This window comes from Molossus molossus, unplaced genomic scaffold (assembly GCF_014108415.1).
Source record: "Molossus molossus isolate mMolMol1 unplaced genomic scaffold, mMolMol1.p scaffold_m16_p_3, whole genome shotgun sequence".
Classification (NCBI taxonomy): domain Eukaryota; kingdom Metazoa; phylum Chordata; class Mammalia; order Chiroptera; family Molossidae; genus Molossus; species Molossus molossus.
In genome coordinates this window covers 77,977,263-78,000,178 of record NW_023425366.1, presented here as the reverse complement: position 1 = coordinate 78,000,178, position 22,916 = coordinate 77,977,263, and the positions used below count along the sequence as shown (strand labels likewise).

Sequence of the window (22,916 nt, the reverse complement as noted above, 5' to 3'; positions counted from 1 at the left end):
TCTCATACCTCCATGCCTTTCCTTGATCAATCCTTCAGTTCCAGCCACACAGGTGACCATAATACTTCTCAGATATGCCAGACATGATCCCATGTCAGTGACTTTGCTTTGGCTATCTCCTATGTCTGGAGTACTCTTTGCCCTATACAACCACATGCTTTCCTCCCTCACCTCCTTCACTCTTAATTTAAAGGTCTCTTTCTCCATGACAACTAGTCTGATCTTCCCCTAAGCACCCTATCTAGCTATAGTGTTTTCTCCATTATAATTATTACCATCTAATATACTTTGTTTCACTTTATTTTTTTATTAATTAGCTACCTTCTGCTTGAATATGTAGGCTAATGGAGGCAGGGATTTCTGGATATCTTGTTATCTACAATATTCCTAATATAAATAACAGTGCCTGGTACATAACAAGAAAATGTGTAATTTGCTACAGTTCTTATCTAAAAAATAAATTTAAACAAATAAAATGCTTAAAAAGTTAAAAGTTATAGAAAGACTACTGTCCAGCTGGTGTGGCTCAGTGGTTGAGCATTGACCCATGTACCAAGAGGTCGCTGGTTTGATTCCCAGTCAGGATACATGCCCAGGTTATGGGTCTGATCCCCAGTAGGGGGCATGCCGGAAGTGGCCAATCCATGTTCTCTCTCATGGATGTTTCTATCTCTCTCTCCCTCTTACTTCCTCTCTTTGTAAAATCAATTTAAAACAATTTTTTTTAAATAGTTATAGAAAGACTACAATTTTAGCCCTGGCCAGTTTTGCTCAGTGGTTAGAGCGTCAGCCTGCAGTCCAGAGAGACCCGGATTTGGTTCCCATTAAGGGCATGTACCTCGGTTGCAGTTAGTCCCCGGCCCTGGTTGGTTGTGCAGGTGGCAGCCACTTGATATGTCCCTTTCACATAGATGTTTCTCTCTCTCTCTCTTCCTCTCTCTCCCTCCCACTCTATCTGAAAAAAAAATGGAAAAATGTCCTCGGGGGAGTATAAAAAAACAAAAACAAGAAAGACTACAATTTTACTTTCTGCATCAGTTTATATCATCTTTGTAGTAGTCAAGTCCAAAACTAACATTGTTAAGGAGATCACCTAAAAAATATAAAGAAAATCAGCCAAAGATTTAACTTCTGTTAACCTCTTTGTTTATGAAACTTAGCTTTATTTAATAAAATTAAACAAAAAAAGGACAAAGCAAATAATTACGCTTTCATCTCATTTTTAGGAAGTTATCTCCAGAGTATAAATGATTCATAGAACATATTCCATCCCATATAATATTTCAGTATCTAGTAAGAATATTATAACTGTCACTTAGCTTCAACCAAATGTAAATTAGATTAACAACAAAAAGTGCTATTACTCTTTATGACCTTGTAATATTCCTATCATATAAGCTCCATGCAGTGAAAAGTATTCATGCCATAAGTTAGCTGCTAATATATTATATACTAAGAATTAGGTCCAAAAAGAAAGAGAAGAAAACATCTCACTTTCAGGTCACTTATAATCAGCAAACATAATTTAAATTCTATTTTGGTCTTTAGCAAGTCCTGTATCCAAAATGCATTTCTTCTCTATGTTGAACTGAGAGATAAATCTGAATTTCAAAATATTTTTCTAGAGGACTTCCATACATCATCCATATGTAATTTTGTTTTGTTTTTTAAATCTCAAAGATTTAGAGATTACTAAATAAGGCAGCCAGTTACCATTCTTGGTAGACTCAAAGTCAAGAAATTAATTAAAATAGACTTTTAAAAGTTTAATCCATTTTTTAAAATTTGGATTTATTTAAACACAAATTAACCATCTGTCTGAGATATGAGCTCATTTCAAACTGGTTTTCATAATTAAAGTACTCTAAAGAGACAACTCAATGGATCTAATCAATTTTAATTGGCTATAAAATACCACAGAACTATTCATAATGAGTGAAGAGACAATTTAAGAAAATCTACTTCCAATTACAGAAAAATTCACTTACAGCTAATTCATCACATTCTAGTAGTAGGTGCTCTCTTACTCTGTCTGCTTAGGGTAGTAAGGGCTTATAAATAAACAGGGAATTTAACAATCCTTTAGCACTCTTGTGTTTCTCATAGAGAATGAAAAATGTGAAAGAGCTCATACAACTCAACAAAAGGAAGACAAAGAACCCAATTAAAAAATGGGCAGAGGAGCTGAATAGACACCTCTCCAAACAGGACATACAAATGGCCAAGAGACATATGAAGAAATGCTCGACATTACTATTCATCAGAGAGATGCAAATTAAAACAACAATGAGGTATCACCTCACACCTGTCAGAATGGCCACCATCAACAAATCATCAAACAACAAGTGTTGACGAAGGTGTGGAGAAAAGGGGACTCTAATACACTGCTGGTGGGAATGCAGACTGGTGCAGCCACTATGGAAAACAATATAGTGTTACCTCAAAAAATTAAAAATTGAACTTCCATTTGACCCAGTGATCCCACTTCTAGGAATATACCCTAAGAAGCCTGAAACACCAATCAGGAAGAATATATGTACCCCCATGTTCATAGCAGCACTATTTACAATAGCTAAGATCTGGAAACAGCCCAAGTGTCCATCAGTAGACGAATGGATAAAAAAGCAGTGGTACATATACACAATGGAGTACTATGCAGCGGTAAGAAAGAAAGATCTCTTATCCTTTGAGACGACATGGAGGGACCTGGAAAGTATTATCCTAAGTGAAATAAGCCAAGCAGGAAAAGACAAATACCACATGATCTCACTTATATACGGAATATACTGAACATAACAGTCTGAGGAATATGGTAGACCCAGAAACATGGAAGTAGGGCACAGACTGACATCCCTCAGAAGAGGGGGTGGGGGGGGATGGGAAGAGATAAACCACAGAACTTATATGCATGTATGCATGAGCAATGGACATGGACAACTAAGCCGTGGATGGGGCAGGGGTGGGGTGGGGAGGGGGGTGCCAATGGGGTAAAAAAGGTGAAATATCTATAACAAAAAAATAAATTAAAAATATTTGAAAAAAAAAAGAAAGAAAGAAAAACTTGAAAGAGAGATTGTTTCCCACTCTTGTCATACAGGTGTGTGAAGAGAGCTCCTTTCAAACTTCTCTAGCCTGACTGCTATGGGCATGTGTAATGTGGAGTGGCTTATCTTGTCTTGCTTCTTTTTCCTGAACATGATGTGTGATAAAGCAGATGCATCAGACTTTTACCCATGTAAAAGAAACCCCCACAAATGCTATTGTGGTTATTTTGAGGCTTGATAAATATAATACACTAGTGTAATTCCAGCCACATATAATCAATTAAATATGCCACATCAGAATACACAACTACGAGGTAGTTATTTTGAACATCTTTCCTGAAACTTCAACATCTTCAAGTAAACTACAAAGCATCATTTAAAAATCGCATTTAAATTCACTTAATTCAACACCAAATGGTTCAACACAGTGTTGCTTAGATTTCATTAAATTAGGATGCATTACATTTACTATTATAAATATGTTTTAACTTTGGGGAAAAAGTGCAACATGACATATGAACAATGTAGGTATATTGGTAAAGATGATAAATAGTTTCTACAACATAAGCAAGTGGAGGATTATAGTGAAACAAAAAATATCTGAGAATAAATAAACTCATACAATTCTCAGAACAAACGACTAAAAAATATTAAGTCCATTCAGACTACATACAAAACTTAAGTTAATGTGTTAAGTAGAAACATGGAACAAGACCCCTTCAAAATTACTCAAGCAAAATCTGCAGTGCACAAAATAAAAAATATACTGCATGGGGTTAAAGGCAGATTAGTCTTACAGAAAATAAGATTAGTAAATTTACAGGCATAGCCATAGAAACTAATCAAAATAAAACAGAAAGAGAAAAAAGACAAGGGAATAAAATGATCAAAGCATCTGTAGGCTGTAAGATAACTACAAGCAGCTTAATATACATGTAACTGGAGTCTCTACAGGACAGCAGGAAGAGACGGGGAGGACAGCAAATATATGTGAAGAAATAATGGCTGAATGTTTTCCAAACTCATGAAAATGATAAACTCTCACAGATACAAGAAACTCAGAAACCACAAACACAAGGAAAAAAGAAAAACTACATCATGATCAAATTGTTCAAAACCAATGAAGAACAGCAAATCCTAAAAGTTGCCAAAGGAAAACAAAATGTGCAGAGCAACAAAGCAAGTACTAGAGCAGATCTCTCCTTCACGTGACACTAGAGCAACATCTTTAAAGATCTGTTGTGGTGCGGGAGGAGGGGAGGGTTTCAAAAAACATGAAGCAAAATACTGAGAGAAATACAAGAAGAAACAAAAATCCACAATTACAGGGGGAGATATTAATTGCCTTATCTCAATAATTGATAGAACAAGTAGACAGAAAATCAGTAAAAAATATTAAAAATTTGAACAACAATATTAACACATGAAGCATCTATCAAGATATACCACACTATGGGCCATATAACATGAGTACATAAATATAAAGAAATAAAGTCATAAAAAAATATTCTCAGACCAAAAGAGAACTAAATTATGAATCAAAAAGAGAACACCTCAAGAAAAATGCCATAACTTTAGGAAACCAAATAACACGCTTCTAAGTAACCTATAGATCAAAGGAAATAAGAAAGTATTTTGAACTGAGTGAGTATGAAGACACACTAGTATATAAAAATTATAAAATGTTGCCAAAACTATACTGAGGGACATTCATTGTACTAAATGCCTGCATTAGAAAAGAAGACAGTTCTCAAATCAATGATCTTAGCTTCCACATCAAGAAAATAGAAAAATTATTACAACCTAAGCCTAAACAATGCAGAAGGAAATAATAAAGATCAGAGCACAAGTCAATTAAATAGAAAGCAGAAAACTAAGGGAAAAAACACCAATAATTGTTGGTGAGGATGTAGAGAAAAGGGAACCCTCATAAACTCTTGGTGGGATAAATTGGTGCAGCCATTATGGAAAACAATATAGAGGTCCCTCAAAAAATTCAAAATAGAACTACCATAGCAATCCCACCTTCTGGGTATTTATCTGAAGAAATCAAAAACACTGATTTGAAAAGACATAAGCACCCCTACATTCATTGCATTATTTACAATAGCTAAGATATAGAAGCAACCCTAAGTTTCCATCGACAGATGAAGAGATAAAGAACATGATGTAGATACACAATAGAATATTACTCAGCCATAAAGAAGAATAAAATCTTGCCATTTTGACTGCATGGATAGACCTAGAGGGTAATATGCTAAGTGAAATCAAGCAGCCAGTCAGTCAAAGGATGCTGTAGAAACCCTCACAAAAGAAATAAAACCAAAAGCTGACATTTGAGAATATTAATAAAATTAATAAATTTCTAGCCAAAATAATTAGAAAAAAAAGAAAGACACAAAGTACCAATATCAATAATGAGAAAATAAATGTCACCACAAATTCTGCAAACATAAAAAAGTGAATAAGGGAGTATTATATAAACTTAATACCGATAAATCCAACAACTTAAATAAAATGAACCAACTCCTTAAAATATGTAATCTACTAAAATTCAAACAAAAAAAGATAAACCAAATAACCCTACATCAAGTAAAGAAACTGCATTTACAACTTTAAAACCTTCACAAGTAAATTCTATCAATATTTCAGAAATATTACCTGTGGAACACAAATCTTTCTAGAAAATTGAAAAGGAAGTCATCATTCAGAGGACATTAGCCGCATATAAAAATTAGACAAAGATATTACAAGAAAAAAAGAAAAAGATGAAAATTATAAACAAAAAAAAGTAGCCAGCCAAATCCAACAATATAAAAAATTGAGAATATTAATAAAATTAATAAATTTAATTTTACAATAATACATCATAAGGAAGAGAAGCTGTCAATCCAGGAATGTGAGGCTGTTGTAATATTTGAAATGTAAAAATCAATCAAAATAATTAACCACATTAAACCAAAAAAAGAAAAAAATGTCATCTCCATAGATACAAAGAAAGCATTTGACAAAATTCAATTCAACATCCATTCTAAAGTATGAATAGAAAGTATTTTCTTCAACCTAATAAAAAAGAAAATCTTTGAAAAACTACAGCTAACATCATACTTAATGGTGACAGATTTTCTCCCAAGTTCAGGAACAAGGCAAACACTTGCTCTTTCTGATTCTACTCAACATTGTACTGGAGGTTCTACCTAGGAAAATGAACAAGTTAAAGGAAAAAAAAGACATCCAGATTGAAAAGGAAAAAACTCTTTATTCATAGACATCACAATCCTGTAGTTCTTTTGGGTAGTCATCTACTTTTTATAAGGATGATAATATGGCAAATTTTTCCAACATCTACAGGCATTTATGTCAGAACCCTAGTTCAGCCTGGCCGGCGTGGCTCAGTGGATTGAGCGTCATCCCATGGACTGAGAGGTCTCTGTTCAAATCCTGGTCAGGGCACATGCCCCATTGGAGGGCATGCAGGAGGCAGCCAATCAATGTTTCTATTTCTCTCTCCCTTCCTCTCTCTCTAAAGAAATCAATAAAAACACATAAAAAAAAAGAACCCTACTTCAGATGCAATTTATATGGATTCACAAAAGTTGTTTTGTGAATTGCTAAACCATGTGTTTAACCAACTAAGATGTTCAGCACTCAATCTATAATAGAAAAATAAAACCTGTGCATTTTAATTCAAGAACATGTTGTTCTAAAACTTAATACTGCTATCAAATAACAATATAAATTACTAACTTCAGCTCAATAAGCTACAATTATTATGGTTGTTCTCCATGCACATATTGTAAATAATAATCCATAGACTAATGTCTAGGAAATAGTCAATAAATAGATATATACAGCCAAAAAATAGACTAATGTCCAAATTAGTACAATTCAATTTAATACAAACATCTGTTCCCTCAACACAGCACACTTAAAAACAAGTTCAATATTTAAGATATATTACAAAAAAGTAATTAAAATTCTACATTCATATTGCAAATGAGTTTTTATTTTAGACTGAATGTAAACTAAGGTCCCATTGGATATGAATTCTAACATTCAAAATTGAAAGTATTTTGTGTAATCCATCCAGCAGGGGTCAGGAGTTTGAAATTTTAGCTTTAACTCAGCTTTCCTGCCGATCTGCTGCTACTGACTCAGAACCCATTCTCCATCAAATCCAGAATTTAACCCTTACTATAAGAATTATTTCCAGGCCTTGTAAATCTCAAAGCCTTTGTCTTCTCCAGCTGGTTGCTATACGTCAGACTGGTATTTTAAAATACCTTTCCCAAGACCTCCTAAAATTTAAAGTAATCTCTGGATGCCAGAGCCATAGTTTGGGTCTGCACCCCAACAGCGCCCAGGATCATTCCACAGTGCCCCGGTTTGTCCAGATGAACTAAGGTTCTGACATAAAGCCTGCAAATGTTGGAAAATTTGACATCACATTATCTTTACAGTGACTAAATAACTTCACAAAAGAACTATTTCCATGTTAAACATGGACACAGTCTGAAAACAGAAACAAAGTTTTCAGAAATATAACTTTATACTGTTACATGTAAACATGAGTATATACAAGTTTCAATTGGTTTTAATATAGAAGAAAAACATACTTATGCCTTATGCATAAAAACACAATTACAAAAGAAATTATTTTTAAAATATATATTCAACAGGTTATAAATTGATATAATGGGAGATATCAAATTCTTGAAAATAGGAAACTACTATTATTAATATCTTTAGAAAGAGAAATGTAAATAAGTTTGCATATTTTAACACAGGAAATTCAATCAAGTAACACACCACTTAATACCAATTAAAGCTACAATCTTGAAATTTGCTGTTTGCCTTCCTACTGTTAATAAAACACTAAACAGTGTTTTATCTGGACCCAAAGTAATAAAGAAAAATTATCATCTGTGATAATCTTTGATAATATAAACCTTAGGTACAAGAACTACTTTAAACTTTATTATGACATCAAAATTAGATTTCAATTTTTAAATAAAAATAAAACAATATCACTAAAAATAGGTATCAAGATTTGGGAGTAATTATGCATTTCTTTTCCTAACTAATTATTCTCCAACAGATACAGATCTAATGTGAAATACTTAGCATAGTTGGATTATAATGACAGAGGAACTAAACCGACATTGTAATTGAGCCACCATCTTAGAAATGACATGACCCCTTTGGCTGCCTGCTTCTATAAGTTGCTTAAGCTTTCTCACCAAAAGAATGCCCCACCCACCGCTTTCTCACCAAAAGAATGCCCCACCCAGCCTGCTATAAAGCTAGGCAAGCCCTACAACAAGGGGGCCCAGAATTTGGAGACTGCCTCCTCCAGGTCCTCATGCATGAATAAAGGAACCTCTTCGCTTCCTCCGGTGTTCTATCTGAGTCTTTTCCGTAACAATAATACAATTGGATTAAGTCATCACTAGCTCTGGGAGAATTTAAATATGATTGTTTATAATATAGGGCACTAATTTGAGAATACTAGCCAGGCATGAACTTTGTAAAATTAACTATTTTGATAGACTGAGTAGTAATGCTAAATGTACAAAACTACTTATAAACTACTTTTGATGATTTAGCAAAGTATCCTTTGTATAAAAGCTAAATTTTGAAAGACGATTAGACTTAGAGTTCCCAAATTAGAATATCAACTAGAAATGGGTAAGCTCCTTGAATGCCTAGGAAATACTGTTTCAATTGCAATAATTTAAAGAAAGAAAGTGCTCAGTAAATACTTCTTGATTATCTAAAGCAATCTTTAAAATAACAAAGGGATAGTAATTAGGTTTGAATATGAAGTTTAAAAATCTACAATAGTCACACAATGTTGGAATTTAATCCAAGACTATCTGACTCCAAAGTCTAGACGATTTATTCTTTTCTTCACTTAAATAACAGGTAGTTAAATTACAAAAGCATTTTAAAAGAGATGTTTACATTAGTGAAGAGATCATAAATCTCAAATTATTGGATGAGGTACACAAAAAATAAGGAAGATAAGGAAAAATAAGGAAACTGTGAACATGATTCATCTTCCCTAAAAAAGCAAGAGAAATACTGAGAGAGGCAGAAACATGAAATAAGTATGTGAGGTGTGAGGGAAGCACAAGGTAGATGTTGGAGTAAAGATGGGGAGGGGAGGAAGGGTGAGGGAGAGAAGGAAGGGAAAAAATGGGAAGAGAAGGAACAAGGGAAAGAAGCAGGGAGGACTCAGGTGGGTGGGGAGATAGAAAGGGAGGAGAAAGTAAAGAAAGGAGGGAGGTGGGTAAAACTACATCAAAAGCAGTATCTCTTCTGGTCTATTGAGAATAATAACAAAAATAGTGTTTTCACTGTGCAAGATACATCCAAATGTAGAAGCTGTTTATTTCATTTACCTACAAAAATAACAAGATAATACACAAGTAAAAGATGAAGAAAAAATACATTAATAAAAGAGAAGTTACATTAAAAAGGCAAAAGAAAATAGAGTTTCCAATAAGGCTATTATATTTAGGCAGAAAGAAATTTTTAAAATTCCAACTTTTATAATTTAAAAAAATCAAAATACGAAAACTGTTTAGCTACAATTCAAGACTATCACCAAAAATCTCTGTTTAAAACATTAATTTCCCTTTACATTTACTTCCAAATCATCTAATGAAAATCTTGGAACACTACAGACACATAAAATTAAGCTACAAAGGTAAAATAATGCTGTAAAATGACCTTGTGATTTTAAAGGCTTTTCAGTGCCATAGATAAAAAGGGGATTTAAAAAGCTTCTAAACAAACACAACCTTATTTTTCTTATTTAGTACTCACTGATTAACTCGGATGCTAGAGATAAATTCAAACATTCCCTGTATTCTATTACACAAGTGCTACATAATTCCACTTAGCATGCACTATTAAAAAATAGTGTGCATCATTTTTTGTTTTTTTAAGGAAGAATTATTGCATAATTTCAAAATCAGTCTATTTTGGTTTACTTTGGTATTTTTAAAATGTGAATTGGTCTAAGTGGAATCATTCCTTTATTTATAAAGATAGCATTCAAACAATAAGAATTTAAAGAAATCACTAAAATAAGCATTTTTAAATAATTTTGCCATACCTTTAGCTAAAGCTTCTTTATATTTCTCTTTGGCAGAATTCATTTCTTTTATTAATTGTCTATAGCTGGATTTTAATTTCTCTAATTCTGTCTTTGTAACCTGTCAAAAAAAAAAGCAAAAAAAATTTTAACTGAAATTTACATGATCAAGAACTTAAATTCCAAAGCATCAATTAATGTGTATTGGTCACAGTTGATCTTTAACACACAATTACAGACAATAAATTAAAAATTACTTTAGTCCTGGCTCTGGCTGGGTGACTCAACTGGTTGGAGCAACATTCCTTACACCAAAAAGGTTGCAGGTTCCATCCCCACTGGTGGCACACACAGGAGGCAACCAATCGATGTTTCTCTCATATCAATGTCTCTCTCCTCTCTCTCTCTCTCTCTCTCTCTCTCTCTCTCTCTCCCTCCCCTCCCTCTCTTCCAACATCCTTATCTCTCTCTCTCTCTCCCCCCCTTACTTTCTCTCTAAAAATCAATGAGCCTGGGCCTGTATGGCTCAGTGGGTTGAGTTTCATCCTATGGACTGAGAGGTCCTGGATCAATTCCAGTCAGGGCACATGCCCAGGTTGTGGGCTTGATCCCCATTAGGGGCTGTGTAGGAGGCAGCCGATGAATGTTTCTCTCTCACATTGATGTTTCTATCTATCTCCCTCCCTCTCTCTATATATATTTTTTTTAAAAATCAATACAAACATATCTTCAGGTTAGGATTAAATTAAAAAAAAATTACTTTAGAAATCAAGGATAAAAATCAATAGCATATTAAAAAAAATTAAAAAGAAGAGCAAATCCAGAAACAGTGTTGCAGTCATCTAAAATTTAAAGACCAATAAATTAATTTTCTGTGTAAAAAGCTGTGGTACATATACACAATGTACCACAGTACTATACAGCTGTAAGAAAGAAAGATTTCTTATCCTTTGAGACGACATGGAGAGACATGGAAAGTATTATCCTAAGCGAAACAAGCCAAACAGAAAAAGACAAGTATCATATGATCTCACTTATTGGTGGAATATAATGAACATAACAGTCTGAGGAATGGGGTAGTCCCAGAGATGTGGAAGTGGGGTACAGACTGACAATTCCCAGACGAGGGAGTTGGGGAGGAGGGGAGATAAACCACAGAACTTATATGCATGTATGCATGAACAATGGGCATGGACAACAAAGCTGGGGACAGGGCGGGGAGAGAAGGGGAGGGGGGAATCAGTGGGGAAAAAAGGAGAAACATCTGTAACAAAAATAAATTAATTAATTTAAAAAATAATAATAAAAATAAAATAAAATAAATATTTTCTCTAATAAAAAGCTAATTTAAATATTTATTTTAATTGTACAGAGTAACTCTGAGTTGCCATAATTCACCAGTTCTAACATAAAAATTTTTTTTTTTTTACATTGTAACATCTCTGCAAAGAAGATACATCTGTCACTGTTGGCCAAGTAACAACCGTAAGTGGTCACTGCATGAATGCATGAACTTGATTATTATTTCTACAGAAAGACTTGACAAATGCACATCCTTAACTCTGTTGTCCAAAAGGCATTTAAATAGCAATTGAGAGAAAAATTACGAATCTTAGTTGTCTGAAAAACTTCTGGTACAGCTTCTGCAAAGCCTAAGAAATCAGCAGTAAGAAAAACTTGCAAAAGGGCATAAGCAACTTGGAAGACAATCTCAGAGCCCACTTGTAATAAATATTGCATCACCATTGTTCTTCACTGTGTGAAGAATGATACTGTGTCTTTAAAAATATCAATTACAGCTCATTTATATCAATAAATGAGCTCAAGTCATTCCCTTTAAAAAAAAACCTCACTGGTTAACTTTATTTTAATAAACTTTTTTTTAGATCAGTTTTACTTTCACAGCAAAACTGAGCATAAAGTACAGAGATTTCCCATCTATCTCCCAAGCCCCACACACACATTGCCTCCCCCATTAGCAACACCCCCCCCACAAAAGAGCATTTGTTACAAATGATGAACCAAAAATGACACATCATTATCACTAAGTCCACAGTTTACATTAGGTTTCACATTTGAACATTCTATGGGTTTGGACAAACATACACTGACATGCATGTATCTACCATTATAGTATCATAGAGAGCAGTTCACTGTCAAAATCCTCTGTGCTCCACCTATTCATCCCTCTCTCCCCTCTCAACCCTAGCAATCACTGATCTTTACTTTTCTTTTTTAATTTTACAATCACAGGTTACATTCTATATTATTTTTGTGTTAGTTTTAGGTGAACAGCATAGTGGTTAGACAATCACATACTTTACAAAGTGCGCCCACAATATTCTAAGTGCCTGGCACCACCATGATCTTTTTACTATAATCATAGTCTTTCCTTTCCCAGAATATTATACAGTATTACAATCAAAAGTATTTAGCCTTTCCAGATTGGATTTTTTCACTTAGTAAAATGCATTTAAGATTCCTTCATGTCGTTCTGTGGCTTGGTTGCTCATTTCTTTTGAACGCTGAATAATAAATATTTCATTATCTAGATGTACCACATTTTTTTTATCCATTTACCTAATAAAAGACATCTTGGTTGCTTCTAAGTTTTGGTATTATCAATAAAACTATTATAAATACCCATGTGTGTGGGCTTTTTACTCAAAGTTTTCAACCCCCTTGAATGAATGCCAATGTGTGGGATTGCAAGAGTACATTTAGTTTTATAAGAAAATGCCAGTCTTCCAAAGTGGCTGTGCCCTCTTGCATTGCCACCATCAATGAATAAGAGTTCCTGTTGCTCCGCATCCTCACTAGCATTTGGTGCTATCAATGTTCTAGAATGTGGTCATTCTCATAAGTGTGCAGTGGTATTTCATTGTTGCTTCAATTTGCGTTTCCCTGATGACATATGATGTCCAACATCTTTTGCCACCTCTCTAGCTTCTCTGGTCAGGTGTCAAGCTTTTGGCCCATTATTTAATCAGGTTGCTTGTTTACTCTGTATATTTTAGATGACAGTTCTTTATTATATGTGTCTTTTGCAAATATTTTCTCCCAGTCTATGACTAACCCTTTCATTCTCTTGATACTGTCTTTCACAGAGCAAAAGTTTTTAATTTTGATTAAGTTCAGCTTATCAATTATTTATTTAATGGATTGTGCCTTTAGTGTTTTATCTAAAAAGTCATCACCATACCAAGGTCATGTAGGTTTCCTCCTATTTTATCCTCTAGGCATTTTGTAGTTTAATGTTTTACAATTAGGACTGTGATCCATTCTGAGTTAATTTTCATAAGAGGCATAAGATACATGTCTAGAGTCATTCTTCATATGGATGGATGTCTAATTATTCCAGCATCATTTGTTTAAAATAGTATTTTTTTCTATTGTGTTGACTTTGTCCCTTTGTCAAATAACTGTTGCCTATATTTATGATCTATTTCTTGGCTCTCTGCTCTGTTCCATTGGTCTATATGTCTACTATCTTTTTTTTTTTTCCTCACCTGAGAACATTTTTCCATTTTAGAGTGGGAGGGAGAGAGAGAGAAACATCAATGTGAAAGGGACACATCGAGTAGTTGCCACCCGCATGACCCAACCAGGCCTGGGGACAAACTGCAACCGAGGCACATGCCCTTAGCGGGAACCGAACCCGGGTCTCTCCGGACCGCAGGCTGACGCTCTAACCGCTGAGCCAAACCGGCCAGGGCTATATAAATTTTAGAGTCAGTTTTTCAAAATCCACAAAATAACTTGCTGGGATTTTGATTGGGGTTGTGTTAAATCTATAGAACAAGTTTGAAATAACTGACATCTTGACAATATTGAGTCTTTCTATCCATCAACAAAGGATATCTCTCAAATTATTTCTTATTTGATTCTCTCTCATTGGAGTTCTGTCATTTTGGTCCTATAGGTCTTGTACATAGTATGTTAGATTTATACCTAAGTACTTCATTTTGGGGTTTGCTATTCTGTTGTTAATTACGTATCAACTTGTTCATTGACTGCTGGTCTATAGGAAAGCAATTGACTTTTGTATGTTAACACTGAATACTGCAACCTTGCTATAATGTTTAGGTCCAAGTGCAAGTGTTTCTTTGTTGATTTTCTTGAATCTCCTGCATAGACAATCATGTCACCTATGAACAAAGACAGCTTTATTTCTTTGTTCCCAATCTGTATGCCTTCTATTTCTTTTATTCGTCTTACTGCATTAGCTATGACTTCCAGTTCCTAATAACCAGCAGTGGTAAAAAGGAACATCCTTGCCTTGCTCCTGATCTTAGTGAGAAGGCTTTGAATTTCTTACCATTAAATATGATATTAGCTGTAGGTTTTTTGTAGGTATTCTTTATCAAGTACACTGAGAGGTTTTATCATGAGAGTGTTGGATTTTATCAAATGCTTTTTCTGCATCTATTCATATAATCATATGGTTTTTAATCTGTTTATGTGACGTTTCCATTCATTAATTTTCAAATACTGAACCAGCCACATACCTGAAATACACCCCAATTGGTCGTGGTGTATAATTCTTATGATACATTGTTAGACTTGATTTCCTAGTAGTTAAGGACTTTTCTGTTTATATTCATCAGAGATATGTGTCTGTGGTTTTCTTTTCTTCTAATATCTTATCTGGTTTTGATATTAAGGTAATGCTGGCCTAATAGAATGAATTAGGAAGTCTCCCTCTTTATATCTTCTCAAGAATTTGTAGAAAACTGGTATAATTTCTTGCTTAAAAGTTTGATAGAATTCAAAAGTGAATCCATCTGAGCCTAGTACTTTCTGTTTTGGAAAGTTAATTATTGATTCAATTATTTTAATAAATATTTACCTATTCAGTTTCTATTTCTTCTCATGTAAACTTTAGCAGATTGTGTTCTTCAAGAAACTGGCCCATTTCTAATTGTCAAATTTGTAGGCATTGAGGTGTTCATAGTATTCCTTTATTGTCCTTTAATATCCACTGGATATGTAGTGATGTACCTCTTTCACTTCTGATAGTAGTAATCTTTGCTGTACTATGTTTTTGTTAATCAGCCTGGCTGGAGGCTTACTGATTTTATCGATCTTTTCAAAGAACCAGTTTTTGGTTTCGTTGAGTGTTCTCTGTTGATTTCCTGTTTTCACTTTCATGGATTTCTCCTCTAATTTTTATTCCTCTGGATTCAATTTCCTCTTCTTTTTCTGTCCTAACGTGGAAGACTAGATGATTGATTTTAGATCTTTCTTCTTTTCTAATATACGCTATACATTTCTATACATTTCTCTCTGAACACTGCTTTTGCTAAGTGCCACGAATTTGGATAAGTTTTGTTTTCATTTTCACTTAGTCCAAAATATTTTTTATTTCTCTTAAGGTTTTTTCTTTGATCTATGTGTTTTTCAGAAGTATAATGTTTAATCTCCAAGCATTTGGGAATTTTCTAGCTATCTTTCTGTTACTGATTTCTAGTTTAATTCCACTGTGGTCACAGAGCCAACATGATTTTATTTCTTTTAAAATTTATTAAGGTATGATTTATGGTCTAATGTGGTCTATCTTGTTGACTCTTCCATGTGAGCTTGAGAAGAATGTGCATTCTGCTGTTCTTGGATGAAATAATCCACAGATGTTTATTATATCTAGTTGACTGATGGTATTATGTCTTCACTGATTTTCCGCCTCTTGGATCATTTCTCACAGAGGGATGTTGAAGTCTCCATATGAAATAGAGAATTCATCTATTTCTCCTTACAAGTCTACTAGTGTTTGCAGTTCTATCATATTTTGATGCTATGTTGTTAGGCACATACACGTTAAGGATTATTGTTATCTTGGAAAACCGACCCCTTTATCAGTTTATGTAATTCCCTTCTTTTTCCCTGATGATTCTCCTTTTGACGTTTGCTCTGTTGGAAATTAATATAGCTACTCCTGCTTTCTTTTTATTGGTGTTAGCATGGTATATCTTTCTCCATCCATTTACAATTCATCTGTGTGTGTAGATACATATAAAGTGGGTTTCTTATAGACAACATACTTGTGGGCCTTGTTGTTTTGATCCACTCTGACAATGCTGTTGTCTTTTAATTGATTCATTTGGCCTTCAAAGTAATTACTGATATATTTGGATTAATATCTACCATATTTGTTAGTTTCTTCTTTGTTATGCTTGTTATTTGCTCCTATTTTTGTCTTCCATCCCTATATGTCTTTTGTGGTTTTCATTATTCCATTCTCTCTCATTTCTTAGTATAGAAGTAATACTTCTTCTGTTTTTTTTTCTTTTTTTAGTTGTCCTAGAGTTTACAATAGACCTTTATAACAAACCCAAGTACCCTTTCAAGTATTATCCTTCAAATAACAAAATAATCTAAACTCCTCCTTCCTGCCCCTTGTGTCACTCTTGTCAATAATCTCACTTATATATAAGCATACATAAACATATATGTATATACACATACACAAACAAGATATATACATGAGTATACATAAGTGAATACACTATTGTTATTATTTTCAATAAACTGTATTTTGTTAGCGCTGGCCAGTTTGGCTCAGCAGTTGGAGATCGGAGAGTCCCAGGTTCAGTTCCTGCTAAGGGCACATACTTTAGTTGCAGTTTGTCCCCAGCCCCGGTTGGGGTCTTGTGGGTGGCAGTCACTTGATGTGTCTCTCTCACATCGATGTTTCTCTCTCTCTCTCTTTCTCCTGCTATAACTGAAGATACATGCAGAGAAATAGTCCTCGGGTGAGAATAAAAAACAAACAAACAAAAAAACAAAAGAAAACAAAACAAAAAAAACCCCTGTATTTTATTAAATCAATTAAAAATGAGAAAAATAAAAGTTTTTATTTTATCTTTTTCTTTATGTAGAGCTTAGTTATGACCTGAATCATCATTTTCCTTCTTAGTCTTCAGGCAAAAATTCCCTCGACTTTTGGTTGTCTAAGAAAGTATTTCTCTTTCCCTTTTGAAGGACAGTTTCACAAGGTACAGAATTCTAGTCTGGCATATATTTTTCTCTCAAAACTTTAAATATTTCAATCTGCTCTCTTCTTGCTTGCATGAGTTCTGAAAAGTCAGATGTAATACTTACATTTGTTCTTCTATAGGTAAGATATTTTCTTTCCTCTGGTTTCTTTCAGGATTTTTTCTTTATCATTGATTTTCTATAGTGTCAAGTTGAAATGTCTAGGTGTGATTTTTGTGCTGGTTTTGGGATTTTTTTTTTTTTTTTTGGTCATTTATTCTATTTGATTTTCTCTAACCTTCCTGGGTCTATCATTTCGTGTCAGACATTAATTTGAAAAACTTCTCAGTCATTATTGTTTCAAATATTTCTTACTTTCCTTTCTCTTTCTTTTCCTGCCAGTATTTCTATTACATGTATTACAACTTTTATAGTTGTCCTACAGTTCTTAAACATGCTGTTCATATATTTTCAGACTTTATCCTCTTTGCTTTTCAGTTTTGGAGATTTCTACTGATATATTTTCAAGTGCAGAGATTATTTCCTTAGTTGTGTACAGTTTCCTAATAAAACCATCATAGGCATTCTTCACATTTATTACAGTGTTTTTTCAATCTCTAACATTTCCTTTTGCTTCTTTTTTAGGATTTTCATCTCTCTGCTTACACTGCCTGTCTGTTGTTGCATTCTATCTACTTTACCCATTAGAGCCCTTAATTTATAAAACAAAAAGATAGCTGTTTTAAACTCCCAGTGTAATAATTCTAACATCCCTACCATATCTGGTTTTGATACTTGCTCTGTCTCTTCATTGGTTTTTTTTTTGTTTGTTTTTTGGGGGTTTTTTTGCCTTTGGTAGGCCTTACCATTTTTTCTTGTTTGACAGGCATGTTGTTTTGGTAAAAGGAACTGATGTAAATATGCCTTTACTAATGTGGTGATAAATTGTCAGGGTAGGGGAAGCATTTTATAGTCTTGTGATTGGTTCTCAGTCTTTTACTAAGCCTTTGTCTCTGGACAGTAAACATTACATGTGCTTCTTAGTCCCCAATCCCCTTACATGGAACAGGATGGCTAGAGTGGGCCAGAGTTGCGTATTTCCCTTCTACCAGGTTGTTAGGCTCTTGTTAAACAGTTTCTCCTGAAGGCAGACCTTGTTAAGAAGACCAGAATACTCTGGCATATGGCAAAATGGTTTCTTTTCCCCTCCCCCAGCCAGGACCATGAGACTTCTCCAATATTCACTGTGAGAACCTCAGAGAGATCCAGGAGGTAAAACTCACAAAAGTGTGGGGGTCTCTCAATGTCTGGGTCCTCCTGAAGTTTTTAACTATCAGAATTGTCCACACTGAGCCTCCAGAAGTTGTCAACTACAGTTCAGGATTTTCTGCACCCAGCACTGGTTCCCAAGGAGGTTGCTGCTCTGATAAGTTCTGATTCGCTATATTGGCTTGTCAGTCTCTCTAATTTTGGTGGCAGTTGTTTGACCTGGGACTTTACTTCTCTTGTAAACTTAAGAAGAGTTCTTCATGTTTCAATTTTTTCAGCCTTTTATTTGTTGTTTGAATGAAGTACTAACTTCCAAACTACCTACATGCTAAACCAGAAACTGGAAGTCTTAACTTTTGAAGTTACCTAAGAACCTATTCATTAGTTGTCAAACTGGAAAATTAATATTAAAAGGCAAGCATTTACCCTGCCTTCCCTAAATAAACTATGCCTCAGGGTAACCAAATGGTAAATCTAGGTAAATTCTTTATTAAAAATCCCAGCTAACAAGTGCATTAGAAATGGTAGAAGAAAAATCAGGCCATTTTACAATAACAGATTAAGCAGTGAACATTCATTATTTCTAAAACTATTAGGTGAAAAGCTGAAGGGAAACTTTGTTAACAGATTGACCGGGCTGGCAAAACTGGAACCTCTTAGTCAAATTTAACATCACAAAAGATAAACAAGTACATACAGACATTAAATACCTCCCTGTATAAAACAAGAGGAAGCCTATACCAGCACCTATACTTGCCAAAAACAAAAATAGCAAAAATCTTATCAAGCCTCTAGATCTAATTTCCAGTTTACAAGAAAACTGGAGGATGAAGGAATATGTAGAATCACATCACAAAAAGCTAACAACGAAATCCAAAATAAAGAATTTCAATTCTATAGAGCAAATTACCCAGTTTCTTCCAAAAATTAATAGCATTTTAAAGAGGGAGGAAAGCAACCTACATTAAAGAGAATTATTCAAATGTAACATGTGGGCCATATATGGATCCTGATTCAAATGAACCAACTGTAAAAAGCATTTAAACAACAATCATTTGAACACAGTCAGGATATTTAATAACATTAAGAATTATTGTTATTTTTAGGTAAATTAATCATCATTATGTTTTATTACAAAAGAGTATATATTTTAGCAATATATATTAAAATACATATGAACAAAATGATATCTGGAATTTTCCAGAAGAAAAAGTGGGTGAGAGTATAAATAAAAAAATAAAAATAAAACATTTACTATGTGGGTGAAAGGGTAGATGAGCCCTGGCTAGTTTGGCTCAGCAGTTAGAGTGTCAGCCCGCGGTCTAGAGAGACACAGGTTCAGTTCCCACTAAGGGCACGTACCTCAGTCGCAGTTTGTCACTGGCCCCGGTTGGGGTTGTGTGGGTGGTAAACACTCAATGTGTCTCTCTCACATCAATGTTTCTCTCTCTCTCTCTCTTTCTCCCTCTTGCTTTATGAATGCAAAAAGTGTCCTCAGGTGAGGATTAAAAAAAAAGAAAAAAGGTAGATGGTAGTTCACTTTACTATTCTCTGCTCTTTTGTCATTTACAAAATTTTCATAATTAGAAACATCATAAAAGTTATCCAGAAAAGACACATTCTGAATGTGGAGAAAATTTAGAAATATCCTATTTTATCTTGCTTATGTTTTCATTTGTATTTTATGCACAGTGTTACATAATACAAAATTTTTAAAGCCTAAAGAACTTTTAATTAGTAAAAAATTTAAAATTCTAAGTGATAAAAAAGCATTGTATCATAGTTCAATTGGCAGTTTTTATTTCTTTTGTAGGAGTATATCTTATAATCAATAATGTCTTATATTCAATAAAAACAAGATACTACTTATTAGAGACACCAAAACATTTCTTGTCAGAAAATATGAAGAAGACAATTTTTAAAAGTCAAAAGGATAAAATATTTCAGTGAGTTTAAAAATCGGTTAAAGAAAAATTCAAGAATGGAAAGACAAACCTTGATCATCTCTGCCTCTATCTGCTGGTGAACACCTATATAACTTTTCTTCACCTGCTGCTTGTCTTTGATCATCATGGTGAGCCGGTGTAAGGGTCCAGAGTTTAGGTCCTCTGCATGCGTCTTCATTATCCTACTAAGTTGTTCCGTCTGCTGAATCATAAGTAGCCAAGACTTTTAAAAACATAAAGAAATAAAATTAGCACTGTATTAGAAGTTTGCATTTAGGTGTACTTTAATTGTTTAAGAAGCTTAATTTTTTTTTTAATTTCTTTCTTTATTGATGTTAAAGAGAGAAGAAGGGAGAAGAATAGAGAGATAGAAACATCAATGAGAGAGAACATTGATTGCTTTCCTCCTGCATGCCCCGCACTGGGGATCTGGCCCCGACCTGGGCATGTGCCCTGACCGGTAATCGAACTGGTAACTTCTTAGTGCATTGGTTGATGCTCAACCATTGAGCAACACCAGCTGTGCTTAATTTTTTTTATATACAAATTATTACATTAAGATAAAAAATTGATTTCTGGCAATTATGCAATAAGCTATGAATGGTTCATATTTAACATCTTCAAGTACAAATGCTTCAAAAGCAGTAATCAGAGACTATGCAGAGTACCAGGAAAGGAATTAAGGGACTCTGAGAATTCACACTTCAGTCTTCTGTTTGTTTTTTGTTTGTAATATGTTTTTATTGATTTTTTTAGAGAGAGAGGGAAGGAGAGATAGAAACATCGAATGTGAGAAAGAAACATGGATAGGTTGTCCCCTACATGATCCCTACTGGGCATTGAGCCCGCAACCAGGGGATGTACCTTGACTGGTAATCAAACCAGGACCTCTCAGTCAATGGGACGATGTTCAATCCGCTGAGCAACACGAGTCGGGCTCCTCTGTTTTTCAACACACTGATATATTGTTTCTGCTCACACCATTCTAATTTGTCACTAAGGTCACTATTTGCTAATGCAACAGAATTTTCCCATCTTCATTCTAAAACTGTTTCTCTCTGGCATTTGATTCTGCTGACTCAATTCTTCCTACTACTCTTCTATTTTGGCTTTCACAAGTTCTTATCTCACACATACCAACTAACTTGTCTTCCTCCCTTCCTAAAAATGCTTTCTCATCTTTCTCTCTGCTCATCTTTGCTGCTTATGTCTTATATACAGGCATTCTCTGGATTTCTAGCTACAATCATTCTCTTTTCTTAATAAATACCATTAGTTCTAAATGGTTTTTCCAGCACAGCATATTGCTTGAATAGCAGAGACATTACATGGTGGGATTCGACAAATGGGCATATGGATACTACTGGAAAAAAAAGTAATTTGTTATTAGACTTTCTAACTTATAAATACTGAAAAAGGTAACAGAGGAATGGTCTTCACTATAGGTCTTCAAAATTCAATTGAGGAACAATTATTTGAGACTTACCACAGTCGGGGAGAATCCACGTCAAAGATACAAAAATAGACAATATATGGTTTCACATCTCTGCAAAACTAATCGATCTTTCTAATCTAAAATCTGCGAATTAACAGAATTATTCTTTTTCTTTTAGTATTCCATAATCCTAAATCAAAATTATAACCTAAAGAAAGCAAATTCTTAGCCACATTTAAACCCTCAAGGTCTGAGTTAATAATCTTGTTTTTAACACAGTGCCATATACATTTCTCTAAATAAATAAAACTTTGTTTACACAGATTCAAAAATGGCGGTGGAGTGAAGGGAAGCTACACAGACCATCTCCCAGAAGCAAACTGGAATTACAGCTATTACACAGACAAATCGATGGGAAAAACCAACAGAAAAGCAGCTTGCGAGGACCATACAACGAGAGACACTGACTCCATCCCGGTAGGCTTGCGAAGGTGCAAGATGGGGGCTGGGAGCCCACGGTCGGCAGCTTGGAAGCGGTCTTAGCTGGGAGCAGTGCCCACGGGTTACACTCCCAGGTGGCCCCACAGCGCAGAGCCGGGACAGAGGCTAAAACAGCCACAGCAACTCACCTTGGGCTCCAGCAGAGGGAGGGCAGACTGGACTAGAATTGTGTCGGGACACTCCGGATTTGGAGGGCACTCAGAGCTTTTGCTGACTTGCTGCCACACAGGACGATGTCCATACTGCTCCTTCCCAGGGCTCTGAGGAGAGGCAGCAGCCCCTCCCTCTGAGATCCTACCCCACCCTGTGGGCCACTGAAGTGCTAATTAAAGATCATTAACAACCAGCATCTTCCCCACCCTCGTGAAATCCCCTTATACTGAGTGCTTGAGGGAGTTTTTCAATCAACTGACAACCCAAAACTCATCAAGTAACCTCGACTGCTAGCCTCCAGGCAAAAAGGTGGAGGATAACAGTACCTTTCCAGGGCTAGCAACTTTAACCAGGAAAGTAAGACTTGACAGTGGTGTTTAACGTGGGTCCTCCCTCGCTCATCTAAATCCAGTAGAGGGAGCCACAAACAGCAGAACACCAATACCCACAGGGAAAACTTGACACGCTCCAAAGCCCACTGTGATAGCCAAAAG

At 34.7% G+C, this 22,916-nt stretch overlaps 1 protein-coding gene across 3 annotated transcripts in view; it reads right to left on the bottom strand.

The window, feature by feature from the left end:
- FER (FER tyrosine kinase) overlaps nucleotides 1-22,916 on the bottom strand; it is a 364,169-nt gene that overhangs the window by 278,656 nt on the left and 62,597 nt on the right. For all 3 annotated transcript variants that reach the window (XM_036278843.1, XM_036278845.1, XM_036278844.1), the window contains 2 exons: nucleotides 20,383-20,556; nucleotides 10,168-10,267 (listed from right to left, as the gene is read on the bottom strand). In XM_036278843.1, the coding sequence (XP_036134736.1) occupies nucleotides 10,168-10,267; nucleotides 20,383-20,556 (274 nt within the window). The remainder of the gene's footprint in view (nucleotides 1-10,167; nucleotides 10,268-20,382; nucleotides 20,557-22,916) is intronic.